The 15,590-nt window shown below is 31.3% G+C and overlaps 1 protein-coding gene across 2 annotated transcripts; it reads right to left on the bottom strand.

Annotated features, from left to right (window-relative positions):
• Positions 1-5,448: 5,448 nt before the first annotated feature.
• LOC105783991 (pentatricopeptide repeat-containing protein At1g12300, mitochondrial) lies at positions 5,449-7,619 on the bottom strand. 2 transcript variants are annotated; one of them, XM_052625963.1, is made up of 2 exons: positions 7,415-7,619; positions 5,449-7,299 (listed from the first exon to the last, which is right to left on the bottom strand). In XM_052625963.1, the coding sequence occupies exon 2, from the start codon at positions 7,212-7,214 to the stop codon at positions 5,547-5,549; it is 1,668 nt and encodes a 555-aa protein (XP_052481923.1). In that variant the 5' UTR covers positions 7,215-7,299; positions 7,415-7,619; the 3' UTR covers positions 5,449-5,546. The 2 variants fall into 2 exon arrangements, with proteins under 2 accessions (XP_052481923.1, XP_052481924.1); XM_052625964.1 differs by having other exon boundaries at positions 5,449-6,887; positions 7,415-7,617.
• Between the last annotated feature and the right edge of the window lie 7,971 nt (positions 7,620-15,590).

Raw genomic sequence — 15,590 nt, 5'->3', positions numbered from 1 at the left:
ATTTTTAATTTTGCTATTATGAAAATATTTTTAAATACTTTTGCAATAAAAATTAATTTTTTTGTGATTTTTGAACATCAAAGAAAATATGTTATTCATGCTCGACATAATTTGCAATTCCCAAAATTAGATGGATGTATTTAAGATTGTTGATTTATTTGTGGCATCTATGATAAAAATGTTTGATATAATATCGGAGTTGCTTGTCGCATTATTAGAAAGATAATAGCTAAAAACGCTTACATTTCATATTCTATACGAGAAAGCGACTATGATGTTAAAAGCTATCGCTTTAATAATCGACCTTCTAATCAACAAGCAAGAGGGAATCAAAGACTATAACATCAATGTGAAATCAAAGTGTTATAAGTTGCTGGGCGTTGTGCCATCTAAGGAGAAGAAAGAATTGTATAAAAATAGGGTGAAATTCTCATAGTTCAAGAGACTTATTGATCCGACCCTTTCGCTACATGCACAAGGCCAAGTTCAACCAATTTTTGGATTTCGGTCTCGAATTTAATTTTCAAGTTCAATTACCTATCGGACTAATTGTCTGACTTGAAAATTTATTTCCAAAAATATCATATTTATTTTAATTCATTTGATTAATTTAATTTTACTTTATCAAAATTAATATTCCTAAAAGTCACTAGGATTTTCCAAATTAATTTTTTAAGAAAATTCATTAATCAAATTCTCTAGTCGAACAAATCTCGTGACCACCTAATTTTATTTCACATCAAATAAATCAACTCAATTAAATTATTTCTAAAGTCATAGAAATCTCGCGACCACCTAATTTTATTCCACATCAAATAAATCAACTCAACTAAATTATTTCTAAAGTCATAGAATTTTCTTTTGATTCAAATGCAGCCCGATCAAGCTTTTGTTGAGCTAGTAGAGAGACCAATTGAACATATACAATTAGGCTCGAGTTAATTGCAATTATGTCCAAAAGTATCGTTAAGATAATTCACAATTTACTTAATCATGGAGTGAGTCCATAAGAAGTACCATGATTGAAAACTCCATATGGTATACTCTTTACGAAAGCAACTCATCCAACTGCTTTTCCAATGATCTCATCATATGTGTGTTACCATCATATGATATCTTTAATTCCTTTGAGTTAAATCCGTTCATTCAATACAATCATGTTGTATCTCATTGTTATCATTGTGTCTTCTTAATGATTAATATGATCACTGTCAACTAATGATTATAATCAATTGCTCGTTTGAGAATAAGCAACCCGTGGCCACGTTCCATATTTATCAATCTACACAATACCAATGAGAGGATATCATTAACTCTTTAATCGAGCTATGAATTCCATTTTTGCTAGTAAAGTCATGTCATAAACAAGTCATGTACCTAACATACCGGATATTGGCTCGATCATCTTTAGAGTATAAGCTTCCACTTATATCAAAACACATTAGTTACATATGCATGGTCAGTAACTAACTCGGGATTTCGGTAAGTCACACCATGAATATCACAAGTGAGTTAATCACAAATGGATTCAGAATTAATTCAACTTGGGTCAAGTCCAATGTATCATTCTTCTAATGAGTACATTTATGTCTCTACCCGTGGAGTCAACTGCTCCGATAGCCAAAACTAGCAATCTCCCTAATTGGAATTGTAAACGATACAATAATCCTTTTACGAGATTACAAATTTGTTTAGATTATCTACTGAAGTAAATTATCTTTCTCGCAATGTAAACATTCTTAAAATGTCACTTATCATCAGTTTGAACTTAGACAATCAATGAACTAATATTTGTTTGTCACAATTTTGTTATATATGCAAAACATGGAAGACAAAAACACAAAAGATATAATAGTGAAATGTGAAATTAATTTTATTCATTTATTCATGGTTTAAATATATATAAAAATTATATGTTTACTATAATGTGGGCACATTTCCCAACATATGGGTGTAGTTTACCCAAAAATATTTCTTGTGTTTTAGTTCAACAATTCTATCAGAAGGCATGAAAAGTAATTTTCTTTTTACAAAATCAATTTACTCATATAATAAATTTGTTTTTAATATTTTCTTTAGATCATACTCAAATATCATAATTTGATCTTATAATTTTCAAAAATTTGACAACATATATTTAACAAGGTATCGATTTCGGTAGGAACTAAATAACTTATTTTTTCGGAAGGAACCAATTTGCTCAATTTTAAAATTATTGGGACTTAAGAGGTAGTTATACCCATCAACTTCTATCACCAAATCCTTTAATAACATATATAGATCACAATTTATATTATATTATATTATATTATATTATATTATATTATATTATATTATATTATATTATAATTTTGAATTTCATCCTCTATTTTAAAAACCTAAATTAATCTCTATTTTAATTTATCAAAATTTGATCTCGAAAGTTGAGAAATCTATATTGATAAACACATAAATTTGAACTACATTTTTGCTATTTGATTGTATATAAATTATTGAATTATTATTGGCGAAAAAAATTTGTTGAATAGTTGATTTTTGCTAATTCCTTGCATATAATTGTTGAAATATAGATTTTAGGTGAACAATTTAATGACAAGGTTTAATAATGTAAGCTAATTGTGAAAGACAAGGATCAAATTATGATCAATTGAATCAACTTCTTATTTTTTTGTAAAATATAAAGATCAAATTGTGATAAATTAAAGTAAGGAAACTATTTTATTTTTCAATATCGGTTTTTTTCATATTGATTATAACCCTTGAAAGCTTTTAAAAAATCGTAAAAGAGAGAACGAAAATCAAAATATTTCACATGATGCGACAATTTTTATAGTTTCACAACCCCCAACGGAGACCATCAGCAATGGCGGAGCCAAGTAGAAGCCCAGTGGCCCCCAAAGTTTTTTTTTTTCAATTTAGTCATTTGTAAATATATTATGGCCCTCCCAAAAATATAATTAGGCCCCCCTAAGGTTTAAGATTTTTGCAATTTCCCTCTTTGTATATATATTATAGCCCTCCTAAAAATATAAGTAGGCCACTCCAATATTTTTATAGTATTAAAAATAATATTAAAAAATTATTCTTGATAAAAACAAAGGAAAATTTCTTGAAGATGATCAATTACTCATGATCACTTTTTAATGATATTTTTGTTAAATAATAATTTAATATGTATTTAATATTTTACTTAAAATAATAATATTTTATAAGTAATATAATAATATATATAAAGAAAAGCAAAGATGACCAGACTTTTATCATCTTTCTTCTTCATATTGGTGCCTAGCAAGAAAAGAAGAAAAGAAATTTCTCTTCATCGTTTTCCTCCAAAATTTAAGTAGAAGGTATGTTTTTCTTCAAATTTTTCATAGATTTTGAATCTTTAAAGCTTGTTTTACATATATGTACCAATAGTTTTATTTTATCAAGTGTATTAAAAGTTGTCATTAAAGGATATTGATAGAAGCTTATAAAATTAAGTAAAATGTGTATTTTTTTTATGGAAAATGATTAGAAGATGGTTTCTAACTTGTTAGAAGTGTAAAAACGAAATAAAAATAGCTAGATATAGTAAGTTTTGGCTAAAGTGAAGAGGAGGAAGAAAACCTTGGTCACTTGGTTTAGAATTATGTCAAATGATAGCTTGTGAAGCAATGAGTATTTTAAAAAAAAAAGTAACCGAAAAAGACTGTTAGGGATACAATAAAGGTGTAGATATAGATTTACAACCTCAATGGCCTACGACATCATTGGGATAAACCTTCGCCATCGAAACTATCTTCTTCTTAAAAATAAAAAAAAATAAAAAAATAAAATTGAAAATCGACTCTAATCGAGGTATTTAGATGGTTTATAAAATTCAAGTTAAAAAATGTTATTGGAAACATTTTTATAATAAAATATAAATATTTTATATTTAAAATAGTGAAAATAACTTTAAAATTTTATAAAAAATGTATTCTTTCAAAAGAATACATATAAAAGTTGTTGACTTTTTATTTATTTAAAAATTGTTTTTAAAAATATTTAATGAAAATACTTTAAAATTTTAACATATAATATTCAAATGTCATAAAAAAACTCATTTTATTAAAAAATAAAAATAAAAATATGAAAAAAATCAAGAACCAAATTAAATAATCAAACAGAATTATCACAGGGACAGCTCAAAAATCTATTTTAAATAAGATAGGAAGCTAAGGGAATAAAAAGTAGAGGAAGGGATGATTTTGAAAGGGTTAACGGTAATCTTAAATGAAGCAGTGGTATTAAAGTAACAGAGTGGAGTCACACCCATATTTATAATCATTATCCTTATTTAAATCTTCAGGTATGTTCAATTTTAATTTTTAAATTAGCTTCTTTTATTTTATTTTTTATATTTTACAATGGTGCATTTTTACTTATACATTTTTGCATCACATGCTTTATTGTTCTCAAGATAATTATTACTGTAATTTATTAGATTTAATTTTCTAATGCATACTAATAACTTCATGTTTGTACTTTGTGATAATTATGCATTATTATAAATTTCAAAGATTTGAAATATTTTCTTTAATTAGTAGGTCATATAGATTATAAATATGATTAATATTATCCATTTTCTTGACAAAATTAATTTTATTAATATTATGTAATTTGATTGCAAATTCCACACTATATCTAGGTGTGTATTCAATTCAATTTATGATTAAATTATTTTTTTAAAATACAATTATATTTACCGATTGAATCTTAACTTGGTTAGCATTTATATTGTTGTCAATATAATGGCACAATGAGGACTAACATAACTGATAACCATTGTGGGAGCTCACTAAAAACAAACTTAATCAGAAGACACACTTCATCTGTTTACGGTATGATTTGTCCAAAACAATAATAATATTACATACACCTAATGGATTGGATGTGATGATCCATTCAATCAACTCATAAATGTTCCAAGTCCTAAAATCAAAGTCCAACTACCTTAAAAAATAAAGCATGAAAATTGTACTTGTATGAGCACTTTGCTTATAAAGGTTTCACTGATATCTACAGATGCATAGAACTTCGTCTTCAAGCAGCTTCCATAATGAAATCAAGCAATAACAACAGTCATAGGAAAGCTCTGGTTCAATACAACTAAAACTTTTGCTTCATATTTAGTGGTTTCATGGCATATACATTTAATTTAGTTCACCTATCCTACCCTGCATTTTTCTTTCTTTAATATTCCAAAACCAAACAGTAAGAGCAACAAATCAACATATAAGCAGACACAGATCGATATAACCCGAAAATCCAGAGCATTTACATTTAGACATTATGCTCATAAAGCAGTTTAAAAGGCATCCTTTGAGGTTATGATTCTAGACATATAAACCAGGTGCAATGAACTCACAAATGGTTCAACTTCTAATATCTAAAGCCCATCAACCATAAAAGTCAAGCACAAAAGGGAAGAATGAAAACTTTTTAACTTATCACGGCAGTACAATATGAACAAATTGATTCACATTTACAAGTGTCAATCTTTACACTATCTGTGAAACATTTCAGATCAAGATTGATTTATTATTAGATCGTAAGATAAGATCCAGAAATAAGGTTGCAGTTGATATATCTGCAGAAAAGCCCTTACTCACCATTTCTTTAAGAAGTTGTGTTGCCTTCGAGGTATAGCTGTTTCGAAGAAATCCCCGGATCATTATATTATAACAGAAGCTATCAGGCAAACAATCATTCTCTTCCATGCTCCTAAACAACTGGCATGCTTCATCTGGCAATCCCTCTGTACAGAACCGGTTAATCATTATAGAATATGTGTAAACATCAGGTTTTAAACCATTGACAAAGAGCTCATGAAATAATTCCTTTCCAGTTTCAATATTCCCAGCTTTGCACAAGCCATCAATTAAGATATTGTAAAAGACGATATCAACCTCCAATCTACTCTTCTGTATTGCTTGAAAAAGTTTCAATGCCTCTTCAAGTTTACCACTTTTGCATAAACCATCCAACAAAATCGAACATGTCACTAGATTTGGAACTGGCCCAGAAGCAAGCATCGTCCTCAAAAGTTTACATGCAGTAGAAACTCTCCCTAACCGACACATACCTTGCATAAGAGTGTTGTATGTCACTGCATCAGGGATTTGTCCGTTTTGAGCTAGTTCATCAAAGAGTTCCATTGCTTCGTCCAACCTCTTAGCTTTGCAATATCCGTTGATCATAATGTTGCAACTATGTATATCAGGTGCACAACCCTTCTCAATCATCAGCTGAAATACACTTTTAGCTTTATCCATTTGGTTTTGCAAGCAATGACCGTCTACTAACACGCTATAGGTAACAACATCAGGCTCAATGCCTTGCTTTATCATCGTGTCAACAATATCTTTAGCTTCAGCAAGCATCCCTTCCTTGCAACATGCATCAATACATATATTGTACGTGATAACATTAGGCTCAATGCCATGCTTTCTCATTGTGTCAAGGATTTCTATCGCTTCCGAAATCATCCCCTCCTTGCAATGTGCATCGATCAATACGTTATACGTGACAATATCACATGAAATATTGTTATCCACCATTTCATTCAAAAGCCGTGTTGTCTCCTTTTGTTGGCCCAAATTACACATAGCATGAATTAAGCAATTATAACTAACGGTATTTGGTCTAATGCCCTTAACCTTCACTTCGGAGAAGAGATCGAGAGCCTCATTTAGTAACCCGTTTTTACAAAGACAGTCAATGACTGTGCTATATGCTACAATATTGGGTTCAAAGCCTCTTTCTTCCATCATCCTTAGAAACCTAACAGCTCGATAGGTATTCCCAGTCTTACACAAACCATTAAGTATGGTGCTGTAAACAATTAAATTAGGTCGATACCCCTGTCCAATCATTTCATCAAACAAACTCACAGCGTGAGAAATCTGACTTTGATTACAAAGTCCATTAATCAAAGTGGAAAAAGTTACAACAGTAGGTTCAACACCTAACTTGAGCATTTTCCCCAAAACAGAAAACCCACAATCAATTTGACCTAAGTGACAAAAGCAATTAGTTAAGATGTTCAAAGTATAAACATCAGGGGAAACTCGGAAGAATTCCATCTGCTTACACATAGAAACAGCAATGGCATATCGTTTCATTCGAACAATGGCTCCTAATAATTGGTTGAATTCCACAACAGAAGGCATTGGGTACTTGTGAATCATCTTATTAAACAAAAACAAAGCATCATCAACATTATCCAAACTATCATACTTTTTTGGCTTTCCCCTTGCAGGCACCGAATTCTTACTTAAAGCATTGATATGGGTAGCAACAGTGTTAAAAGAACAAGAAGAGTTGAAGTTAGAAGGATTCCTTCCACCATTAAAAATTGAACGGAAAATTAAAAAAGAATAAAGCTTACCCATATCTTGAATTGAAGCAAAATGGAAAAGGGAGTGTTGTGAGCTTCAGACGAAACCACAAATGGCAAGCTTATGTCCTCAGTGTTGGAGAAGTGATGTAGCTTTTGAAATGAGAAGCTATAAGAAAGGTTCTCTTAATATGAGAAAATGTTAGTTTCCTCTGAGTTGGGCTGACGAATTCAAATTGAGTTCACCATGTTCAGCGCTTCGGCCCAGAACTTATTATTGCAGGCAGAGCGAAGCTCTTGTTATAAAATCGACAAAAGATTAGCACTTCATTTATATATTACAACTGATTTTCTTAATATATAATGATTTAATATATTTTTATTTTATAGTGTTATTAAAAAGATTAACACTCATAATCATATTAAAACAAATTATATCTAAAATTTTAAAATAAGGATAAATCCCAAACCCATACACATGAATTATGGTTTAATGTGCAAGTGTATACATAAACTTTGATTTTGTGTAATTTTATACATGAAATTTTGATTTGATCCAATTTTATAAATTATTTACACAATTATTGATATAACATTATTTTATGTTTATATATTGCATATATAAATATTTATATTTATCTAATATAAAAATAAATTAATATATTTATTTCTTTAAATGTATATGATTAAATCAAAATTAAAATTTTAAGCAATTAAAGTTTTAAGTGTATAATTATACCAAATTAATAAAATTTATATACATAATTACATATTAAATCAAAATTTATATATAATTTTGAGATGAATAAAGCAATCGTAATTTTTTTCAACCATTTTTTTGTATTATTAAAAAAGTCCTCGGAAGGTTGTGCAAATGACATCTGTCTAGCTTTTGAGTCAATAAAATGAAAAGACAAAAGCTGAACTCCAAATGAAACCACAAATGGCGACAAACACTACCAGAAGAACTTATGGTTCTATCTATACTCCGTTTTAAAAACTTGATATTTACGATGACCGCGTTCAATGTAACATCCTACCCTATCGTCAGTCCGACTTACAGTGTCACATTTATTATCAAGGTAACATGATAGTTATCAAACAATTATATATTCTTTATTCATATTAAAGTAAATCTGGTTGTAAATACATTAGTGAAATAAACAAACAGTAATGTAAAATATTGATTTAAATCACAAGATCAAACCAGAACAATATATATAATCTGAAAAAATATAAATTGGAAATAAAATTAGATCGAAATTTTGTACTCATAGGTAAACAAAAATCCGACTGGTAGTTGAGGCCTATTTTCACAGTTTTCTTAAGACAGATTCGGTCTCCTTTGGTGCTGGAGAAATATTGGTCAACTGTCTCCCAGAATACAACAACGAGATTAGCACTGCAGTAGCACGGCTGCAATGATCAACGAACTGTAGCCTAGCTTTTTTTTATCACCGAAAATAGGTTCGAAATATGCAAGGAAAAGATCTCAAAATTTTTGCAGGAGAAAAATTTAGTGTGTATTTTCTCCTGCAAATTATTTCGGTTTAAATAAAATATTCAAAATGAAAGAACTTTTGGGAATTTTGACTACTGGAGCCATTAACGTCCGTGAATTAAAGAGCCATTAAAAACTCAAATTAACGTCTGAATTAAATGAGTCATTAAACTCAATTTAACATTTGTCCTTTTAATTCCAAACAGAATTTGAAGAAATAAGCTCTGTTGAGGAAAAATAAAATTACGTATTGGGCTAAAATATTCACAAGCCTAGAAGGGCCCAACCGGTCCGAACATTTCGCGTCACCCATGTCGTGCAGGTGTGCCCCCAAACCCGGCGGGTTTGGATTTGCACCCCCTACGCGAGGGAGAGCATTAGCTTATTCATTCAATAACCACCAAGTTTGTTCATATATATAAACATATTCCACACTTTATATTTAACCAATATGGAACTAAACTTTCCATTTTCCTCAATATAATTTACAAGTGGCTTACTTTGAGCATCAATTCTCATTCATCACTCAACCATTTTGAGCATATGATATATAGTTGTAAAGGTCTCATGGGGTAGAATATAAAACTATAATTTTATGATTCAAATCTCTACCTTTACCAATCGAGAATATACCTCAAAGCTTCCAAAAATCTATTTTTTTCAACAATCCCCCACATGAATGAAATTGATAATTTTAACGAAAAATATTGACTCGATGTGGTGATAGAATCTACAATTGATAGTTGCATAGGATACGTAAGTATCAACCCTTGAACCTTCCCTTCTAAAAGTATATTTACTTTACTAGCTGACCAGTAGACACGATGTCCTTGAACTATTCTACCGTTTGTGTAAACGATGATATACCTCACACAACTACCTCTCTGGCTAGGTTTTAGTCCCCATGGGTATGTTCATATGGCAGTGAACATCTCTTGGTTCTGCAAGAGTTTGAGAGAACTGTGCCCAGTAGTCTCCTCGAAGCGGCCCCACTTCACTCTCACATACTTATTTCGATGATAGAATTGATAGTAGGAAAAAGGAGTTTCGACTCCTCGATGCACCGTCACCGTGCGAATACGAGGTAAGTCGAGCTTAAACTTTAAATAAGCGCTTCTCAGGAGGCAACCTGAGTGCTAACACTGCTAATTATTTTGTTTTTATTTTATGTTAAATAAGGATTTTTTTCCCACACGGCCTGGACACATGGGCATGTCCCAGACAGTGTACACTAAAAGGGGGTCGACAGTAAGTTACACGGCCTAGCGACATGGCCGTGTAACCCACATGGACGCGTCCTTGGCCATGTGGATCCTAAGACTTAGTTTTAAAATTTTAAGAAAATCAACTGTGAGTTACACGTCCTGGCGACATGGCCGTGTAACCCACACAGCCTGGACACACGGGCGTATCCTTGGTCGTATGGATCCTGGGACTTAAGTTTTCCAAAACTCGACAAAGACATGGTCTACGATAGTCCACACAACCATGTGACACGATTGTGTGGAACACACGGCCTGGCCACAAGAGCATATCCAAGGCCATGTGAAAGCTGGAGCTAATTTTTCAATTTAAAATCAAGTCAGAGAGCTACACGGGTGAGGCACACGGCCGTGTGTGAGACACGACCGAACCACATGGGCATGTGGGAGGCTGCACGGGCGTGGGAGAAGCGAAGGAGCTAGCACACGACTGTGCGACACGGCCGTATGGGAGACACGACCTGGACACATGGGCATGTTCAAGGCCGTGTGAACACTCGGTATCAGTTTTTAAAGCGCACACGGGCTAAAATGGACCCACACGGGCCTTACACGATCGTGCCCCCTTTAAATCCTTAAATCCCTTTTCATTTTTTTATCTTCTTCTTTAACCCCCCTCAACCTTAACCGCCGCCGTATTGAGTCTATTTTGTTTTTATTTTTATTTTTATTTTTATTTTTATTTTTATTTTTATTTTTATTTTTATTTTTATTTTTATTTTTATTTTCTTAGACTTATTTTGTTTTTATATTTTAAACTATATTTTTTTATTTTTATGGTTGTTTCTAATCGAGTTTTAATCCCTTAATCTTCTTCACTATTTGTGTTTATTTTCTCATTAGTTTGCTCGGAATCATGCTCTACATTTAGATTTGCCTACAATTCCGCTTTTCACTCTTCTGGGGATTTCATCCAATATTAAAGGCAGTTTCAGTTTTCTCCCTCTCTTATAATATTTTGTTTATACTGTGATTATCTATGTTTGTACATTGAGGACAATGTACATCTTAAATGTGGGGAGGTTATTTATATAATTATTAGAAAATTCTGAATTATGTCTTGTGTTTAAGTAATTTTCTCATACTACTATTAGAATGAATTTTTATCGATTTGTGATTTTTATTGATATGTTTTAGATTAAATTCATAGATATTTGTGCATTGGTTGTTTTAAACTTTAAGACATGAGAGAATCAAGCATGATAAGTCTATTTTCAGAATTAAAATTTTTTAGATTGTTTCCCCGAATTGAGGTATTACCTTGAAGTTTCAAATTTGCAAGATTGACATCAAAAACCATAATTTTTGTATGAGATTTTGATCCTTTAGGGCATACATTTTTCTTGATCATTTTTATTTTTGGTTATGTGTGTGTTATTATTGATTTGTTATTCTAGAACTTGCTTTGATTATACATGTCGAGACCACACCTTTGATTTGATATACTGAGATGATAAAGGCACTTAGGTTTTAACCCACTTATCCCATAAAAAGCCTACCTACATAATTAACCTTTAGTGAACCCTTTTTGAGCCTAACACACCGTTTCTTGATTTACTCATTAATGTTAACCCATAACTCATTTTTTGTTCATTGATAATTTTTCTCGTTTCATTGACTCTATTTTTATCAAGATTTGATTTGGTTAATTGCCTGATTAAGCCTTTTGTTTAAGTTGCTGAATTATTTCTTATTATTTGAATAAAAAAATAAAATATAGATATACATATTTATTGATTATTATTTAATTCTTTGTTAATTGAGCTTGAACAATTAAATTTATATTTTGAGAAGAAGCTCATGTTGTTCTTGAATAGTTTTCTATTGATGTAATTGTTTTTAATTCAACATTTGTTTATTTTTCTAGTTTGGTAATTTATAAATTCAATCTCGATTTTAACCATCTTTTTTCAGTCTTTCTCCACACTTTTAACCTAAACCCCATTACAACTGCTTAAAGACCTTTTGATTTGTGTATCATCTCATTTTATAGTGGTGGAGATTTGATTTTCATGCAAGCCTATGGTAATGACTTTTCATGTTTGACTATTGAGTGCTTATTTTTGAACCTTAAACACTTTGAGTGAATCTTTAGTAAGGATGTCGATTCTTGTCGATTTTGAATTAAAGATAATTACTTGGATAAGGGGGAAATACCTATGTTTTCATGCTTTAAAAATGTTCGACTTGGATTGTTTGAACCTTTAGTGCTCTTTTAGTTGAATTATCAATGTGTGATTATTTGTGAATTATGACAAAACATTATTGATGAGAATTATAAGTTAAGAAAAATTAATTTTTAATTATGAGTTGAGGATTTTGCTTGAGGACAAGCAAACACTTAAGTGTGGGGATATTAAAAATTTGATGGTCACTAAACTAACTATAAATACGACTATGGCAAGCGCACCTCTCGAACAATAGTATAGTTATGGTGAGTAGGGAATATCGTATCCACGAGGACTAAAAGTACTAGTAATTACCGTTTTTCTATTATTTAGCCTATAAATTGAAGTGATTGTTTTTATTCTAAAATTACTAAACTAATTTAATTAAGAACGAAACAGATAATAAAATAGGAAAATAATCGAAGGTACCAATGAGAGAGACAATACCTAGGAAAGAATCCACCTAGACTCTACTTATTATTATGAATCTGAATTAAACGATTTATTCACTTGTGCCTTGATCCGTAGAAATCCCTAAATTATGTTAATATCCCTTTCGAAAGTAAGAACAACTAAGTCTAGGTTGATTAATTGAAATCTCTTTCTAATTAAAACATTTATTGTCGCATTAACTCGATATATGGATTCCCCTATTAGATTTAACTCTAATCCGGTAGATTTATGTCGTCCTATTTCTAAGATTGCATACAACTCCACTGAATTATGATAGATCTACTCTTAAATAGGAAGTTTTGCTCCACTAATGAAGCGCATTAAATATTAATTAATATCCTGAAAATACTAAAACATGAAATAAGCATACATGATTGAGAACAAGAATCAAGTACTTATCATGTAACTTAGAAATCAAATAATAAGATTCATCCTAGGTTTCATCTTCCCTAGGTATCTAGGGAATTTAGTTCATAATCTGGAATGAAATCAGCATCTCAAAGTTAGGATAACAACAAGACATAAAGAAACCCAATAAAAATTCTAAGGAAATTGAATGGAGATTTTTAATCTTGAAGGAGATTCACTTCTGAGTTGAATTCGGTGGCGTTCTTCGAGTATTTTCTTTGTTCTTCTCTGCATGCTCCCTTAGGTCCTCTTCTAATATGTATTTATAAACTTTAGAATACTCAGAAACCCTAAAAATTAACTTTTTCCATGTAAAAGAGAAGCAGGGTGCGAAATCGACACGGGCTGGCACATGGGCGTGTGCCCAGCCCGTGTGGAAATGCCCAGGCCATGTGGATCCTGAAAACAACTCTTTTTGTCCGATTTTGGCTCGTTTTTAACTCCTTTCACTTCCCTATGCTCACCTAAGTATAGAAACATAGATTTAAAGGATTAGGAGCATCAAATTCACTAATTTACATGATAAATCATCCAAAAATGCATCAAGAATGAGATTAAAAACATGTTACTTTTATGACTTATCAGTGACTTATGTTGCTCAGCTCACTGAAACACACAATGGTTATTAAAAGAATTATTTAATCTATCCCACTTTTAATCACTATTTATATCATAGGAACAAACTTGGGATAAAAACCTCACAGTGACCTCACAAGGTCTATGCAAGTAGGTTGTTCATTTGAACCTAGATCTTAGGATCTCCAGTCAACTAGGTTGGGTTTTCCTTCACATAGTGCCTTTAATTTTTCATGGGCTTTAGTCACATTCCTTTCGATGTTTTATCAACTTGATCTCGATTTAAGCCTTTAGTTAGCGGATCTGTAATGTTATCTTTTGATTTTACAAAATCACTAGAGATAACTACATTTGAGATCAGTTGTCTAACGGTATTGTGTTGACGACGCATATGTCTCGACTTACCATTATACATTGCGTTCTGTGCTCTACTAATTGTTGTTTGGTTATCACAATATATGCATATTGTGGGCACAGGCTTCGGCCAATCAGGATTACTCTCCAAGAAGTTTCGAATCCATTCAGCCTCTTCTTCAGATTTGTCTAAAGCTACAAACTCATATTCCATTATGGATCTAGTTATAATCGTTTGTCTTGAGGATTTCTATGACACAGCTCCTACTCCCAATGTAAAAATATATCCACTTGTGTCTTTGGTATATTAAATATTAGATATATAACTACCATCATAGAATCTTTCTAAAATAATAAGATCTCTGGAATAATGCAGTCTGTAGTCCTGTGTATATCTGAGATATCTTAATTCTTTCACAATTACTTTCCAGTAGTTTTCCCCTTGACTGCTTGTGAATCTGCTTAAACTGCTCATAGTGAAAGCAATATCTGGTTTAGTACAGCTCATAAGGTACATTAGACTGCCTATGATCTTTACATATTCCACTTGGTTAACACTTTCGCATTTGTTTTTGGACAGATGTTGGCTCGTATCTATTGGAGTTCTAACTATACCAGAATCATCCTTGGTAAATTTCCCAAGAATCTTGTCCACATAGTGAGACTAAGTCAATATGAGATCTTCAGATGACCTCTTGATTTGGATGCCTAAAATCACATTAGCTAGTCTAATATCTTTCATATCAAATCTTGAATTTAACATGTCTTTGATATGTTTTACCATTTCATTGTTACTTCCAACAATGAGTATGTCATCAACATATAAGCATAGGATTATATATCCAATGTCAGTAGTTTTGACATACACATTTTTCACACTCATTAATCTTAAAGCCATTTGTCATCATGACATTATCAAACTTTTCATGCCATTACTTTGGTGTTTGCTTAACTCCATGCAAAGACTTCACTAATTTCCTTCATTATCTTGGAACTACATGACCCTCAGGTTGTTCCATGTAAATCTCTTCATCAAGATCTCCATTTAGGAAAGCTACTTTAACATGTATTTGATGTACTTCTTGATTTCGCAAGGCAGAAATTTGAAGTATCATTCTTATAGAAGTTATCCTGGATACTAGAGAAAAAGTATCAAAGTATTCAAGGCCCTCATTTTGTGCATAACCTTTTATAATCAATCTGGCTTTGTACTTATCAATTTTTCCATCTGTTTTCATTTTCCACTTGAAAATCCACTCAGAATTTAATGGTTTAATTCCCAAAGGAAGATCCACTAATTCCCACATATGATTTTACAAAATGGAGTTAATTTCATTTTAATAGCATTTTCCATAAAGTGCTTTTAGATAACCGTATAACATCATTATACGTTTGAGGTTCAGCCTCTAGTATAAAGGTTACAAAATTTGGTCCAAAATATTTTTCCACCCTTGCTCGTTTACTCCTTCTTTGCTCTATCTCAGTTTCAACCTCTTGTTGAACGT

The sequence above is a fragment of the Gossypium raimondii genome, chromosome 13 (assembly GCF_025698545.1).
Source record: "Gossypium raimondii isolate GPD5lz chromosome 13, ASM2569854v1, whole genome shotgun sequence".
In the NCBI taxonomy this organism is placed as follows: Eukaryota; Viridiplantae; Streptophyta; class Magnoliopsida; order Malvales; family Malvaceae; genus Gossypium; species Gossypium raimondii.
This window is presented reverse-complemented; position numbering and strand designations above follow the sequence as displayed.